This window comes from Acinonyx jubatus, chromosome C1 (genome assembly GCF_027475565.1).
Source record: "Acinonyx jubatus isolate Ajub_Pintada_27869175 chromosome C1, VMU_Ajub_asm_v1.0, whole genome shotgun sequence".
Classification (NCBI taxonomy): domain Eukaryota; kingdom Metazoa; phylum Chordata; class Mammalia; order Carnivora; family Felidae; genus Acinonyx; species Acinonyx jubatus.
In genome coordinates this window covers 163,839,543-163,856,880 of record NC_069381.1, presented here as the reverse complement: position 1 = coordinate 163,856,880, position 17,338 = coordinate 163,839,543, and the positions used below count along the sequence as shown (strand labels likewise).

General features: G+C 40.4%; 1 protein-coding gene across 50 annotated transcripts in view; it reads left to right on the top strand.

Moving 5' to 3' along the window:
* TTN (titin) overlaps positions 1 to 17,338 on the top strand; it is a 275,212-nt gene that overhangs the window by 247,528 nt on the left and 10,346 nt on the right. For all 50 annotated transcript variants that reach the window (XM_053215372.1, XM_053215354.1, XM_053215355.1 and 47 more), the window contains 23 exons: positions 9 to 1,775; positions 2,093 to 2,386; positions 3,088 to 3,375; positions 3,489 to 3,788; positions 3,872 to 5,938; positions 6,035 to 6,337; positions 6,439 to 6,744; positions 6,859 to 7,149; positions 7,246 to 7,542; positions 7,670 to 7,975; positions 9,120 to 9,425; positions 9,511 to 9,792; positions 10,005 to 10,598; positions 10,719 to 11,006; positions 11,109 to 11,408; positions 11,889 to 12,191; positions 12,737 to 13,039; positions 13,143 to 13,727; positions 13,847 to 14,152; positions 14,267 to 14,566; positions 15,283 to 15,858; positions 15,979 to 16,284; positions 16,658 to 17,251. In XM_053215372.1, coding sequence (XP_053071347.1) covers positions 9 to 1,775; positions 2,093 to 2,386; positions 3,088 to 3,375; positions 3,489 to 3,788; positions 3,872 to 5,938; positions 6,035 to 6,337; positions 6,439 to 6,744; positions 6,859 to 7,149; positions 7,246 to 7,542; positions 7,670 to 7,975; positions 9,120 to 9,425; positions 9,511 to 9,792; positions 10,005 to 10,598; positions 10,719 to 11,006; positions 11,109 to 11,408; positions 11,889 to 12,191; positions 12,737 to 13,039; positions 13,143 to 13,727; positions 13,847 to 14,152; positions 14,267 to 14,566; positions 15,283 to 15,858; positions 15,979 to 16,284; positions 16,658 to 17,251 — 11,262 coding nt within the window. The remainder of the gene's footprint in view (positions 1 to 8; positions 1,776 to 2,092; positions 2,387 to 3,087; positions 3,376 to 3,488; positions 3,789 to 3,871; positions 5,939 to 6,034; positions 6,338 to 6,438; positions 6,745 to 6,858; positions 7,150 to 7,245; positions 7,543 to 7,669; positions 7,976 to 9,119; positions 9,426 to 9,510; positions 9,793 to 10,004; positions 10,599 to 10,718; positions 11,007 to 11,108; positions 11,409 to 11,888; positions 12,192 to 12,736; positions 13,040 to 13,142; positions 13,728 to 13,846; positions 14,153 to 14,266; positions 14,567 to 15,282; positions 15,859 to 15,978; positions 16,285 to 16,657; positions 17,252 to 17,338) is intronic.

The window sequence follows — 17,338 nt, the reverse complement described above, 5'->3', positions numbered from 1 at the left end:
TTCTACAGAGGAACCAGAGATCGACCTAGATGTGGCTCTCAGAACCTCTGTTATAGCTAAAGCCGGTGAAGATGTACATGTGTTGATTCCCTTTAAAGGCAGACCTCCACCTACTGTCACGTGGAGAAAAGATGAGAAGAATCTGGGCAGTGATGCCAGATACAACATTCAAAACACTGATTCATCTTCATTACTTATTATTCCTCAAGTCACTCGCAATGATACAGGAAAATATATTCTTACAATTGAAAATGGTGTTGGTCAACCAAAGTCTTCGACTGTGAGTGTTAAAGTGCTTGATACACCAGCTGCCTGTCAGAAACTACAGGTTAAACATGTTTCTCGAGGCACAGTCACTTTGTTCTGGGATCCTCCTCTCATTGATGGAGGATCTCCCATAATTAATTATATCATTGAAAAGAGAGATGCCACCAAGAGAACATGGTCTTCAGTGTCACACAAATGTTCTAGTACATCCTTTAAGATAACAGATTTGTCAGAGAAAACTCCATTCTTCTTCAGAGTTCTTGCAGAAAATGAAATTGGAATTGGGGAACCCTGTGGCACTACAGAGCCGGTGAAGGCTGCTGAAGTACCAGCTCCTATACGCGATCTCTCAATGAAAGACTCCACAAAGACATCTGTTACCCTGCACTGGACCAAGCCTGACTTTGATGGTGGTAGTGTCATCACAGAATATGTTGTGGAAAGAAAAGGTAAAGGTGAACAAATATGGTCACATGCTGGCATAAGTAAGACCTGTGAAATTGAAGTTGGCCAACTTAAGGAACATTCAGTGCTGGAATTCAGAGTGTCTGCCAAAAATGAGAAAGGACTGAGTGATGCTGTCACTATTGGGCCAATTACAGTGAAAGAACTTATAATTACACCTGAAGTTGACCTGTCAGAAATCCCTGGGGCACAAGTCGCTGTGAGAATTGGGCATAATGTGCACCTGGAATTACCTTATAAAGGAAAACCCAAACCATCCATCAGTTGGCTGAAAGATGGTTTGCCATTGAAAGAAAGCGAGTATGTTCGTTACAGTAAAACCGAAAACAAAATTACTTTGAATATTAAGCATGTCAAGAAGGAGAATGGAGGGAAATACACCATTATTCTTGATAATGCAGTTTGTAGAAACTCATTTCCCATTACAATCATCACACTTGGCCCACCATCAAAGCCCAAAGGGCCCATTCGATTTGATGAAATCAAGGCTGACAGTGTCATCATGTCATGGGACGTGCCTGAAGATGACGGAGGAGGAGAAATCACTTGTTACAGCATTGAGAAGCGGGAAGCTTCACAAACTAATTGGAAGATGGTTTGTTCAAGTGTTGCCAGGACAACTTTCAAAGTTCCTAATCTAATCAAAGATGCTGAATACCAGTTTAGAGTTAGGGCAGAAAACAGATATGGAGTCAGCCAGCCACTTGTCTCAAACATTATTGTGGCGAAACACCAGTTCAGGATTCCTGGCCCCCCAGGAAAGCCAGTTATATACAATGTGACTTCTGATGGCATGTCACTAACTTGGGATGCTCCAGCTTACGATGGTGGTTCAGCAGTTACTGGATTCCATGTTGAAAAGAAAGAAAGAAACAGCATCCTCTGGCAAAGAGTTAATACAACACCTATATCTGGAAGAGAATATAGAGCTACTGGACTAATGGAAGGCCTAGATTACCAGTTCCGTGTATATGCTGAAAATTCTGCTGGCCTAAGCTCGCCCAGTGACCCAAGCAAATTTACGTTAGCTGTTTCCCCAGTAGGTAAGTAACTGAATATTATTCAAGCATATTTAATTCAGCAAGTGAATATGTCACTAACAAATAAATCACACACTGCTTTTCTTTCACGTATCACCTTCCCACATATCTTCTGATCACTAGAGTGCTGGTCAAATAAAGCAAAAGAAATGATTTTAAGTCAGTCTAATAAAATAATTTAAAGTTCTTTTTAAAGACCCATGCTACAAAAAATTGAAATTAAAATGAGTTTGAGGGATTTATTCACTTTACTTTTCTCCCATTGCTAATGAAGAATTGGTTACAGAAATGATGCATTTAATTTCCATATAATTTTTTAGACCCACCTGGCACTCCTGACTATATTGATGTTACCCGGGAAACCATCACACTTAAGTGGAACCCACCATTGCGTGATGGAGGCAGTAAGATTGTGGCCTACAGCATTGAGAAACGGCAAGGGAGTGATCGTTGGGTCAGATGCAACTTTACCGACGTCAGTGAATGTCAGTACACAGTCACAGGACTTAGTCCTGGGGATCGATATGAGTTCAGAATAATTGCAAGAAATGCTGTTGGAACCATAAGTCCACCCTCACAGTCTTCTGGCATTATTATGACAAGAGATGAAAATGGTAAGCATTTACAACTGATTTCCAAATATGATTAAAAGCATTCACACTTTTTAAAGATACTTTTGGCCCCTGGTCTGTAAAAGGGGGAGCAGGAATCTCATTTCATGCAGATTACCCAGGGTGGTTAAGTGGATGGATTAGATTTTCTACCTTTCAGATGAAGAGAAGGAAAAACAACATTGGCATCAATTCTTTTTACCATGACTATGGTTTTGCTTCATTCCCATATAAATAGCATGCAAGTGGGAATGAATTCTTAGTTTTGATTTCAGTCACTTATAATAAAGAAAAACACTCTCGGGAATAACTGTCAAGCTTTACGAAGTTACTAAAATACAATATACACCCAGCAGTACAATCAGCATTTTGCTTGAGTGCAGCTGATGACCTCTTATAGGAACTTATTTGACTATACAGCAGCATTAGGAAGTAAGCAATCTACAAATGTTTCTTCTCTTTTTATAAGTGGCAATGCAAATTAATAACATGACAGACATAAAAAGGAGATAACCTAATAGCATGCAGATGTTCAACCCCGTAATCTAAATTCTCAATTATCAATCCTACTTTCATAATAGCCCTTGGTAACACAGGATAAACATTACCTTCTATGCTTTAGGATGGTGCTAATGAAAAACACATTTATGTTTTTATTAAGCCAAACTAACACATATCATTTCTTTTTTTTTTTTTTTTTGTAGTTCCACCAACTGTAGAGTTTGGCCCTGAGTACTTTGATGGCATCATTATTAAGTCTGGAGAGAGCCTTAGAATTAAAGCTTTGGTGCAGGGACGTCCAGTACCTCGAGTAACTTGGTTCAGAGATGGAGTAGAAATTGAAAAGAAGATGAATATGGAAATAACTGATGTCCTTGGATCCACCAGCCTTTTTGTTAGAGATGCTACCCGGGACCACAGTGGTGTATATAGTGTGGAAGCCAAAAACGCATCAGGCTCCACAAAAGCAGAAATTAAAGTTAAAGTACAAGGTACTTCTGAAATAGCTTCTTAATCTTGCCATTTACAAGTCTTGGGGTAGAGACATGCCTGGTTGCATTTTAATAGAGAAGGATAAATTAACTCTGGAAACTTTTTCTTATAGATACACCAGGAAAAGTAGTTGGGCCAATAAGATTCACCAATATTACTGGCGAGAAGATGACTCTGTGGTGGGATGCTCCTCTCAATGATGGCTGTGCTCCCATCACTCACTACATCATTGAAAAACGGGAAACCAGCAGACTTGCTTGGGCACTAATTGAAGATAATTGTCAAGCCCACAGCTATACTGCCACTAAACTAATAAGTGGCAATGAATACCAATTCCGTGTTTCTGCAGTCAACAAGTTTGGTGTTGGGAGGCCACTTGATTCTGACCCAGTGGTTGCTCAAATACAATACAGTAAGTGTCTGTTTTCACTAAGTGGTATAATGTCAAAAGATTAACTTCCAACCAAACATGTCTAATTTGTTTTCATTTCACAGCTATTCCTGATGCTCCTGGCACTCCAGAACCTAGTAATGTAACAGGCAATAGCATTACGCTGACATGGACAAGGCCAGAATCAGATGGTGGCAACGAAATTCAACATTATATCCTTGAAAGGAGAGAAAAGAAGAGCACACGATGGGTGAAAGTGATCAGCAAACGACCAATCTCTGAGACAAGATACAAAGTCACTGGTCTGATAGAGGGCAATGAGTATGAGTTCCATGTCATGGCTGAAAATGCTGCAGGAATAGGACCTGCAAGCGGTATCTCAAGACTAATCAAATGTAGAGAGCCAGTCAGCCCACCAAGTGCTCCCACTGTGGTCAAAGTGACAGATACATCCAAGACAACTGTGAGCTTAGAATGGTCTAGGCCAGTGTTTGATGGAGGCATGGAAATAATTGGATATATCATTGAAATGTGCAAAGCTGACTTGGGAGACTGGCACAAGGTAAATGCAGAGGCATGTGTGAAAACAAGATATACAGTCACTGATCTACAAGCAGGTGAAGAATACAAATTCCGGGTTAGTGCTGTCAATGGTGCCGGAAAAGGAGACAGCAGTGAAGCGACCGGTGCAATTAAAGCAGTTGACCGATTAACAGCTCCTGAGTTAGATATTGATGCAAACTTCAAGCAGACTCATGTCGTTAGAGCTGGGGCCAGTATTCGCCTCTTCATTGCCTACCAGGGTAGACCTACTCCTACAGCTGTATGGAGCAAACCTGACTCTAACCTCAGCATTCGGGCTGATATCCATACAACAGACTCCTTCAGCACCCTCACCGTGGAAAACTGCAACAGAAATGATGCAGGGAAATATACCCTCACTGTAGAAAACAATAGTGGTAGCAAGTCAATCACATTCACTGTAAAGGTGCTAGACTCTCCAGGTCCACCTGGCCCAATCACTTTCAAGGATGTGAACCGCGGATCTGTTACACTGATGTGGGATGCTCCTATCCTTGATGGTGGTGCCCGAATCCATCATTATGTGGTAGAAAAACGAGAAGCAAGTCGTCGTAGCTGGCAGGTTATCAGTGAAAAATGCACTCGTCAGATCTTCAAGGTCAGTGACCTAGCAGAAGGTGTTCCGTACTATTTCCGTGTTTCTGCAGAAAATGAGTATGGTGTAGGTGAACCCTATGAAATGCCAGAACCAATTGTAGCCACAGAACAGCCTGCTCCACCTAAGAGACTTGATATCATTGACACAAGTAAATCCTCTGCAGTCTTAGCTTGGCTTAAACCTGACCATGATGGAGGCAGCCGGATCACTGGCTACCTCCTTGAAATGAGACAAAAGGGATCTGACTTCTGGGTTGAGGCTGGTCACACCAAACAGCTGACTTACACAGTGGAGCGCCTTGTTGAGAACACTGAATATGAATTCCGTGTGAAGGCCAAAAATGACGCTGGCTACAGTGAACCCAGAGAAGCCTTCTCTTCTGTCATCATCAAGGAGCCTCAAATTGAGCCCACTGCTGATCTCACTGGAATTACTAATCAGCTCATAACTTGCAAAGCAGGAAGCACATTTACCATTGACGTCCCAATCACTGGTCGTCCTGCTCCTAAAGTAACATGGAAGCTTGAAGAAATGAGACTTAAGGACACAGATCGAGTGAGTATCACAACAACAAAGGACAGAACCACCCTGTCTGTAAAGGACAGCATGAGAGGTGACTCTGGAAGATACTTCTTGACCCTGGAAAATACAGCTGGTGTTAAAACATTTACCATCACAGTCGTGGTCATTGGAAGGCCAGGTCCAGTAACTGGCCCCATTGAAGTCTCATCTGTCTCGGCTGAGTCATGTGTCCTATCATGGGCTGAACCTAAAGATGACGGAGGCACTGACATTACTAATTACATAGTTGAAAAGCGTGAATCAGGTACAACAGCTTGGCAGCTTGTCAATTCCAGTGTCAAGCGCACTCAGATTAAAGTCACTCATCTCACAAAATACATGGAATATACTTTCCGTGTCAGTTCAGAGAACAGATTTGGTGTCAGCAAGCCTCTGGAATCAGCACCAATAGTTGCTGAGCATCCATTCGGTAAGAAAAATAAGAATATTTCGAAGTCCATTATTAAATATTTCCCTTGAATTTTACAAAACTGTATTCATATTTGATACCTTTATTTATATTTAGTCCCACCAAGTGCTCCTACAAGACCTGAAGTCTACTATGTGTCTGCCAATGCCATGTCTATTCGTTGGGAAGAACCCTACCATGATGGTGGCAGTAAAGTCATTGGCTACTGGGTTGAGAAGAAAGAACGTAACACCATTCTTTGGGTGAAAGAAAACAAAGTGCCATGCTTAGAGTGTAACTACAAAGTGACTGGTTTGGTAGAAGGACTAGAATATCAGTTCCGAACCTATGCACTCAATGCTGCAGGTGTTAGCAAAGCCAGTGAGGCTTCAAGACCTATGATGGCTCAAAACCCAGTTGGTATGTATCAATATTTAAAGGGTACATTCATTTATTATCATCATTACTGGTACTAAAATTCAGAATTGTATTTTTTAACTTCATTTTTGCATCCCTTCCAGATGCACCAGGAAGACCAGAGGTGACAGATGTTACAAGATCAACAGTGTCCCTGATTTGGTCTGCCCCAGTATATGATGGAGGCAGCAAGGTTGTGGGCTACATCATTGAGCGTAAACCAGTCAGTGAGGTTGGAGATGGTCGCTGGCTAAAGTGCAACTATACCATCGTATCTGACAATTTCTTCACTGTGACTGCTCTCAGTGAAGGAGACACTTATGAATTCCGTGTGTTGGCTAAGAATGCAGCAGGAGTAATTAGCAAAGGATCAGAATCTACAGGCCCTGTCACTTGCCGAGATGAATATGGTAAAAAAAAAAAAAATTTTTTTTTCAATGTTCATGTTCTCCTTTTAAATTATCGCAATTTATGTGAAAATAAACTGTCCTATATTTATTCACATCTATTTTTGCCCATGACAGCTCCACCCAAAGCTGAACTGGATGCCAGATTACAGGGTGATCTGGTTACCATAAGAGCAGGCTCAGATCTTGTCCTTGATGCTGCCGTTGGTGGCAAACCTGAACCCAAAATTATCTGGACCAAAGGAGACAAGGAACTAGATCTCTGTGAGAAAGTCTCTCTGCAGTATACAGGCAAACGAGCAACTGCTGTGATCAAGTTCTGTGACAGAAGTGACAGTGGAAAATACACTTTAACAGTGAAGAATGCCAGTGGGACCAAGGCCGTGTCTGTCATGGTCAAAGTCCTTGGTAAGCATGTCAAATGTTCTTTTATTTTTTATAGCATTTTTAAGTGTGGGTAGAAAAAAAGATCTTAATCATTGCTTGCCATTACACTTGTTTCAGATTCCCCTGGCCCATGTGGAAATCTCACTGTCAGCAGAGTAACAGAGGAAAAGTGCACTTTAGCCTGGAACCTTCCTCAGGAAGATGGAGGAGCAGAAATAACTCACTACATCGTGGAAAGACGTGAGACCAGTAGGCTCAACTGGGTGATTGTTGAAGCCGAATGCCCAACACTATCCCATGTGGTTACCAGACTCATCAAGAACAATGAATACATATTCCGAGTGCGGGCAGTAAACAAATACGGCCCTGGTGTGCCTGTTGAATCAGGGCCAATTGTAGCCAGAAACTCATTCAGTGAGTATTAACACTTTTAAACAACTTGGTAGTTAAATATAATGGGATCGGGGGAGAGGAGGACAATCATATCAACAGTGATTTTGTATAATTCTGACCATCCTTATTTTCATAAAAATATAAACAGCTATTCCATCACAACCTGGCATACCTGAAGAAGTTGGGGCTGGCAAAGAGCATATCATCATTCAGTGGACGAAACCTGAATCTGATGGTGGCAATGAGATCAGCAACTACCTAGTAGACAAACGTGAGAAAAAGAGCTTGCGCTGGACACGTGTCAACAAAGACTATGTGATATATGATACCAGGCTGAAGGTTACTGGCCTCATGGAAGGTTGTGATTACCAGTTCCGGGTGACCGCAGTGAATGCCGCTGGTAACAGTGAACCCAGTGAAGCTTCCAACTTTATCTCATGCAGAGAACCATCATGTGAGTTCTAAGAATCGCACATTAACCTAATGCCCATCAAAACCATGTTACAAATAATTTTCCAACATACCATTTCCAAGACCTTCTTGAATTTATGATCTAGAAAAGCATATGCTTTTTAGAGAGATCTTAAGTATAGCCAAGTCAGAACACTTTAACTACTACTTCCATTGATAAGTTAGCAGTTACATTGTTGAAAATTATTGCAATATTTTCTAGTCTATGTAAAAAATAAATTATTTTACTACTAATACAAAAGAGATATATTTTATAAATATTCCTAAGAATGGAAAAAATGTGGTATAGTGATAACTACTAAAAAGAAAAAAAGTCTCTCTTAAGAAGAGCATAAAGTTTAGTATTTTAATAAGTACCTAACAAAATCATTGCCACAAGACCTTCAAAAATGAGTGACAAATCCTTGAACAGAGTTTGAGCTCAATGACTAAAGAGTAAACCACTGTGGCTGAATAGGGGAAGTAGAAGAAACCAATTCCTGTACTCACTAGAAACATAGAGGTAACAAGTGATATTAACACTGTGAAAGCTGAGCAACTAAGGAAAAGTCCCTGAGAACAGGTATGTTAAGCAATGAGCTGAACTAGAAGAACCCAGAATAGCTAGCCAAAGTAGCAAGAAGAAAACCATCTAGCTTTCTAAGAAAGTGTAATTTTTTAAATTCAATAATGATGAGGATAATGATATAGCATACAGTGCTGCCCTATATTAGCAGAAGAGCTAAATTACACAGATTATCTTGGTGAATGCTAACAAAGAACAATAATGCCTTACACTTCTGGGGATAGAAGAATCAGAAGAAAGATCAGTTAACCACATACTTGTGGGTTGAGATGCAAAGATTATAAGTTAACTTGTGTTTCTTATGGCCCATAAGGATACATCTTCAATGAATCCCACTTTTTAAATTTTTAATCCTTTACTAAATAAAGACCTTTGGAAATACTGAATTTAATAAATTATAGGGTTTTTTTCTTAAACCTTAATTACAACATTAAAAGACCTTTTGAAATACTGGTGGGGCGGGGGGAGAATAATGCACTTGTGAGTCTCGAAAACCAAAAATACAAACCTCAAAACTTCCTTATTTGTATCATGTCTGAATCCCCCTTTTTAAATTCCATAGATACCCCTGGACCACCTTCTGCTCCAAGAGTTGTGGATACCACCAAGTACAGCATTAGTTTGGCATGGACCAAGCCCATGTATGATGGTGGCACTGACATCACGGGATATGTTCTTGAAATGCAAGAGAAAGACACCGATCAGTGGTACCGAGTGCATACCAATGCCACAATAAGAAATACTGAATTCACTGTGCCAGACCTTAAAATGGGCCAGAAATACTCCTTCAGGGTTGCTGCTGTGAATGTGAAGGGTATGAGTGAATACAGCGAGTCAACTGCTGAAATTGAGCCTGTGGAGAGACTAGGTATTTGTAATATAAGATTTTAGGTGAATTATTTTCTCATCATACCTGTTGATGAATTAATTAAATTTTGACATTTACTTTCCAGAAATACCAGACCTAGAACTCGCAGATGATTTAAAGAAGACCGTGACCATCAGAGCTGGGGCCTCATTGCGCCTGATGGTGTCTGTATCTGGAAGACCACCTCCTGTCATTACATGGAGCAAGAAGGGCATTGACCTTGTAAACCGGGCAATTATTGACACCACTGACAGCTACTCTTTACTTATCGTGGACAAAGTTAACCGGTACGATGCTGGAAAATACACCATTGAAGCTGAAAATCAATCTGGCAAGAAATCAGCAACCGTCCTTGTTAAAGTATATGGTAAGTATTTGTCTTAAAAATGACTATGCCAGGAGTAGATTTCTTACAAAAAAAAAAAATTACACTTTGTCCTATGATTGATCACCTTTCTAGAAAGAAACTATGTTGAATACATTTTCCCATAAAAAAAAAAAAACAAAAAACAAAAAACTATCAACCAATCAGCAAATAAGTATGAATCTTGTATTCTATTTTTTTTTTTTTTTTTTTAGATACTCCTGGTCCCTGTCCTTCAGTGAGAGTTAAGGAAGTATCAAGAGATTCTGTGACCATTACCTGGGAAATTCCCACAATTGATGGTGGAGCTCCTGTCAACAATTACATTATTGAGAAGCGTGAAGCTGCCATGAGAGCATTCAAAACAGTAACTACCAAATGCAGCAAGACACTTTATCGAATTTCCGGACTTGTAGAAGGAACCATGTACTATTTCAGAGTGCTGCCAGAAAATATTTATGGCATTGGGGAACCTTGTGAAACATCTGATGCAGTTCTGGTCTCAGAAGTACCTCTGGTGCCTACAAAGCTAGAAGTGGTCGATGTCACCAAATCAACTGTTACTCTTGCCTGGGAAAAACCACTCTACGATGGTGGTAGCCGACTCACTGGATATGTTCTTGAGGCCTGCAAAGCTGGCACTGAGAGATGGATGAAGGTTGTCACCTTAAAACCCACAGTCCTAGAGCACACTGTTATTTCCTTAAACGAAGGCGAACAGTACCTATTTAGAGTAAGGGCACAAAATGAGAAAGGTGTGTCAGAACCAAGAGAGATCGTGACAGCCGTAACTGTACAAGACCTCAGAGGTATGTATCAAATTGCCAAAAAACATCAATAATAGTAGGTAAAATAAAAATTCTGAATTCATGATACTTCGTCATTAGAAATAATGCTTAAGAATAAATGCCTACTTTCTTTCCTCACAGTATTGCCAACAATCGATCTTTCTACAATGCCTCAAAAGACTATCCATGTCCCAGCTGGCAGACCAGTAGAACTGGTGATACCAATTGCTGGTCGCCCACCTCCTGCTGCTTCCTGGTTCTTTGCTGGTTCTAAACTAAGAGAATCAGAGCGTGTCACAGTTGAAACTCATACTAAAGTAGCTAAATTAACCATCCGTGAAACCACTATCAGAGATACTGGAGAATATACACTTGAATTAAAGAATGTAACTGGAACTACTTCAGAGACCATTAAAGTTATCATTCTTGGTAAGGATGTGTGACAAAGACACACACAAGTTGTTGATGTTCAGTCACCCAATTTTGATTTGAAGTGAAAACTAACTTCCTGGATTTCTTTCTCTTTCATAGACAAGCCTGGTCCACCAACTGGGCCTATTAAGATAGATGAAATTGATGCTACTTCAATTACCATTTCCTGGCAACCACCTGAATTGGATGGTGGTGCTCCACTGAGTGGTTATGTGGTAGAACAACGTGATGCCCATCGTCCAGGATGGCTGCCAGTGTCTGAATCAGTGACTAGACCGACATTTAAGTTTACCAGACTCATTGAAGGAAATGAGTATGTGTTCCGTGTGGCTGCAACAAACCGCTTCGGGATTGGCTCCTACTTACAGTCTGAGGTCATAGAATGTCGCAGCAGCATCAGTAAGTCCTTGGACCCTTAAGTCTCCCATTCTCCCCACCTTATTCTGAATGTTAACAGAAAGGAATTTGTTTTTACTATGCCCTAAGCAAAAATAGATCACAGAATTAACCCCAGGGTCTTTCTAAGGTTTCTGAATTTTCTTGGAAGTTTTCAACATGGTTAGTTTTTTTTTTGTTGTTGTTTTTTTGTTTTGTTTTGTTTTGTTTTAATGAAAGAGAAGAGGAAGGCAAAAAGGAAGGAGGGAGGGAGGCAAGAGGGACTAGCTAGGTCACAGAAAAAAATACAGAATGTGTGCTTAATAAATGTTTATAAAATAGAAGAAAGTGAGGAACCTCAAGAAAAGTACAAAAATGAAAACGTTAGAAAAAGGGTCACAAGCCTTATATACTACTTAAGAAGCTAAGACACACAGAAATGTAGGCGTCTTTATTTTAATTTATTCCCATTGCCATAATGTGTTTACCTCTGTCTTGCTGCAGGTATTCCTGGACCTCCAGAAACATTACAGATATTTGATGTCTCCCGTGATGGCATGACACTGACTTGGTATCCACCAGAAAATGATGGTGGCTCCCAAGTGACTGGATATATTATAGAGCGCAAAGAAGTGAGAGCAGATCGATGGGTCCGTGTAAATAAAGTACCAGTGACTATGACACGGTACCGTTCCACTGGCCTTATTGAAGGCTTAGAATATGAACACCGTGTCACAGCCATTAATGTGAGAGGGACCGGAAAACCAAGTCGTCCTTCCAAACCCATCGTTGCCATGGATCCAATTGGTAAATACATTTTGTATTAAGTCAATGTATCGAGGTATAATTTAATGTAGTAAAATTTACCCTTCTGAAATATGTAATTCTAAGTTTTGAAAAGGTCCTGTTATATAACCACCACCACAATAAAAATACAGAATACTTTCATCAGCCCAAAAAGTTCATTTGTCACCAATCCCCTCCCCGCTCCAGCCCCTAGCAACTTTTGGCAAGTAATTTTTTATTCTCCTCTTGAGTCTATTCCCTACTCTTTAAAAAAAAAAGGGACTTAAAATATATGACCTATATCAGTGTTAAATGTTTAGAACAATATCTCTGAAAGCACTTTAAAAGCTGATAATGAACGTAAGATGGCAGTAATCATAAATAAAGCACATTTAAGACAAAGGAAAAAGAGTTTTGAGTATTTTTAACTGATAATAATGAATAAAATTTTAACAACAGTGTATTCTAATGCCAACAGTTCATGTTTACACAACTGAATGTTAGGTGGCACAGTTGATTTTCAGCTTTGCAGCAACTTTAATAATATGTTGTTGTCTTATTCCCAGCTCCTCCAGGAAAGCCGCAAAACCCAAGAGTTACTGATACAACAAGGACATCAGTCTCCCTGGCCTGGAGTGTTCCAGAAGATGAAGGAGGATCTAAAGTCACAGGCTATTTGATTGAAATGCAAAAAGTAGATCAACACGAATGGACCAAATGTAACACCACTCCAACCAAGATTCGGGAGTATACTCTAACACACCTACCTCAGGGCGCTGAATACAGATTCCGGGTCCTAGCCTGTAACGCTGGTGGACCTGGGGAGCCTGCTGAGGTACCAGGAACAGTCAAAGTCACTGAAATGCTCGGTAAGACATACGATCATTTACTTTCTGCTATGACTGTCTTAAGATTTGTTTCTTACCATCCACCCCACAAAAATGCTAATTGTAACTGGATCTTTTTTCCCAGAATATCCTGATTATGAACTTGATGAAAGATACCAAGAAGGTATCTTTGTAAGACAAGGTGGAGTCATCAGACTTACCATACCAATCAAAGGAAAACCATTCCCAATATGTAAATGGACCAAGGAAGGCCAAGATATTAGTAAACGTGCCATGATTGCAACCTCTGAAACACACACTGAGCTTGTAATCAAAGAAGCAGACAGGGATGACTCTGGCACTTATGACCTGGTTCTGGAAAACAAGTGTGGCAAGAAGGCTGTTTACATCAAAGTCAGGGTGATAGGAAATCCCAACACTCCTGAAGGGCCACTTGAATATGACGACATACAAGCTCGCTCTGTAAGGGTCAGTTGGAGACCCCCTGCCGATGATGGCGGTGCCGACATCTTAGGCTATATTCTTGAGAGACGAGAAGTGTCTAAAGCCGCCTGGTATACCATTGATTCCAGAGTCCGAGGTACATCTCTGGTTGTAAAAGGCCTCAAAGAGAACGTGGAATACCATTTCCGTGTTTCAGCTGAAAACCAGTTTGGCATCAGCAAACCTTTGAAGTCTGAGGAACCAGTCATACCAAAAACACCACTGAGTAAGTACTCTTCCAACCACAACACTGTAAAAATTCTTTCAGTACTCTTTTGTTTTGTAAGCCATCAGCTTACAAGATATGGGGTTGTACTCTTAACACGTTTCCTACTTTACATCCAGATCCTCCAGAGCCTCCAAGCAATCCTCCAGAAGTACTTGATGTGACCAAGAGTTCTGTCAGCCTGTCCTGGTCCCGGCCCAAAGACGATGGTGGTTCTCGAGTCACAGGCTACTACATTGAACGCAAGGAGACATCAACTGACAAGTGGGTCAGACACAACAAGACTCAGATAACGACCACAATGTACACTGTCACTGGGCTTGTTCCTGATGCTGAATATCAGTTCCGCATCATTGCACAGAATGATGTTGGCCTAAGTGAGACCAGCCCTGCTTCTGAACCAGTTGTTTGCAAAGATCCATTTGGTAAGGAGAGAGTTTCTAAAGGGTTTCAAATCATAGAGGCAAGCCATCTTGGTCTTTCTCTTTTATTTCAGCAATAAAGCTGATTCCCTTTTCAATTGTTTTAAAATATTTCAGATAAGCCAAGCCAACCTGGAGAACTTGAGATTCTTTCAATATCCAAAGACAGCGTCACTCTACAGTGGGAGAAACCTGAATGTGATGGTGGCAAAGAAATCCTTGGATACTGGGTTGAATATAGGCAGTCTGGAGACAGTGCCTGGAAGAAGAGCAATAAGGACCGCATCAAGGACAGGCAATTCACAATAGGGGGTCTGCTAGAATCTACTGAATATGAATTCAGAGTTTTTGCTGAGAATGAGACTGGGCTTAGCAGACCTCGAAGAACTGCTATGTCTGTAAAGACTAAACTAACATGTAAGTTGGCATTAGTTCTCTGCTCATGACCTACAAACTAAGTAACATGTTAAGGCTAATTCTTTCCCTATATTAAGTAGATATCTAGAAAACTTTATTGGAGGCCAAGTGTTTGGGCAGAATCACTCACTTTGGCATATACACACACATGGAATAGCCAATACATTCTACAGGAAGTCATTCCAAGCACATAACTTCAGTAGATATTAGGTGCAGAACCTAAACAAGGGCCAAGATGCTACAGATTTATAGACATAATTCATACTTCTCCAAGCCCCTATACATTGTTTTTTAGTGAGAGCGAGAGTGAGAACGAGAGTGGGACAGGGGCAGAGAGAGGGAGAGAGGGAATCCCAAGCCGATGTGGGGCTCAATCCCACAACATTGGGATCATGACCTGAGTTGATATCAAGAGTCGGATGCTTAACTGACTGAGCCACCCAGGCATCCCACTCCTCTACATTGTTGATGTTTCCCAATGTAAAGGGAAAAGTCACTCTACATAATAATGTAATGGTGTGCTCACTGAATCCCTGTTTTCCGTAGGACCCCAGGAAAAGCACTATGAAATTTTTAAGAATTAGACTCATATATAAACCATGGTATCTAATAAAGTGTTAGTCAAAAGGATAAATTCATTCCTGATATACAAGGACAGAGGATTACAGATTTGGTAGTAATATTAATACATTAATATTATCTTTCATATCCTTCAGCTGGAGAGGCTCCAGGAGTGCGCAAAGAAATGAAGGATGTTACCACCAAGTTGGGCGAAGCTGCTCAACTCTCATGCCAGATTGTTGGAAGGCCTCTTCCTGATATTAAATGGTACCGGTTTGGTAAGGAGCTGGTACAAAGCCGGAAGTACAAAATGTCTTCAGATGGACGCACACATACTTTAACAGTAATGACAGAGGAACAAGAAGATGAAGGTGTTTATACCTGCATAGCTACAAATGAGGTTGGAGAGGTAGAAACCAGTAGTAAGCTTCTCCTACAAGCAACACCGCAGTTCCATCCTGGTTACCCACTGAAAGAGAAGTATTATGGTGCTGTGGGTTCGACACTTCGACTTCACGTTATGTACATTGGTCGTCCAGTACCTGCCATCACTTGGTTCTATGGCCAGAAACTTTTGCAAAACTCAGAAAACATTACTATTGAAAACACTGAGCACTATACTCATCTTGTCATGAAGAATGTCCAACGTAAGACTCATGCTGGGAAATATAAAGTTCAGCTCAGCAATGTTTTTGGAACAGTTGATGCCATCCTTGATGTAGAAATACAAGGTATTTCGTTTTAGTTTAGTTTTTTTTTTTTTTTTTAATTTTTGAAGAAAAAATAGATCTCAGGAGACACACTACAAAAAAAAAAAAAAAAACCACTACAATTGTGTTTTCTCCCAACAGATAAACCCGACAAACCTACAGGACCAATTGTGATAGAAGCTCTATTGAAGAACTCTGCAGTGATCAGCTGGAAACCGCCTGCAGATGATGGAGGCTCCTGGATCACCAACTATGTGGTGGAGAAATGTGAGGCCAGGGAAGGGGCTGAATGGCAATTGGTGTCTTCAGCCATCTCAGTGACAACCTGTAGAATTGTAAACCTCATAGAAAATGCTGGCTATTACTTCCGAGTTTCGGCTCAGAACACTTTTGGCATCAGTGACCCTCTAGAGGTTGCCTCAGTTGTGATCATTAAGAGTCCTTTCGGTGAGTACAACCTCTTGTACAACCTCTACAATCTTCATATGGCAAAATTCCATCTTTACGTAAAATTCTTGTTAATAGAAATAACTTTTGAAAGGAAACAGTCAAGACTCAGGCAAAGTACAAGCACCTTTTATCCCATTTAAATTGAATTTTTGCACATCTTGAAGGGCAAAAAACAAACCCCATCTTCTTATTTAAAAAGGAACTTTGTGTTTTGATAAGTTTCTTAGTATAAAGTAACCCATTTCGTTTTTCTGGAATAGCTATTCTTAGAACTTTGGAGTTCATAAAATTTTATTTTTGAAAACTAAGTTTTTAATAGAGCTGCTTGTTTCACCTCATGACTAAAATCCTTTTTGTTTCTTTGAAACAGAAAAGCCAAGTGCTCCTGGCAAACCAACTATTACTGCTCTCACAAAAGATTCTTGTGTTGTGGCTTGGAAGCCACCTGCCAGTGATGGAGGTGCAAAGATTAGAAATTACTACCTTGAGAAACGTGAGAAGAAGCAGAATAAATGGATTGCTGTGACAACAGAAGAAATTCGAGAAACTGTCTTTTCAGTGCAAAACCTTATTGAAGGTCTTGAATATGAGTTCCGTGTGAAATGTGAAAACCTAGGTGGGGAAAGTGAATGGAGTGAAATATCAGAACCTGCCATTCCTAAATCTGATGTCCCAATTCAGGCGCCACACTTTAAAGAGGAACTGAGAAATCTAAATGTCAGATATCAGAGCAATGCTACCCTGGTCTGCAAAGTGACTGGTCACCCAAAACCTATTGTGAAATGGTACAGACAAGGCAAAGAAATCATTGCAGATGGATTAAAGTATAGGATTCAAGAGTTTAAGGGTGGTTACCACCAGCTCATCATTGCAAGTGTCACAGATGATGATGCCACAGTTTATCAAGTCAGAGCTACCAACCAAGGGGGATCTGTGTCTGGCACAGCTTCCTTGGAAGTGGAAGGTAAATACTACAAATCTATAAACATCAGTTTGGTGCTAGATGACATATTAATTAGGGTTCGTGGGGGGTGTTTGTTGCACTTAAATA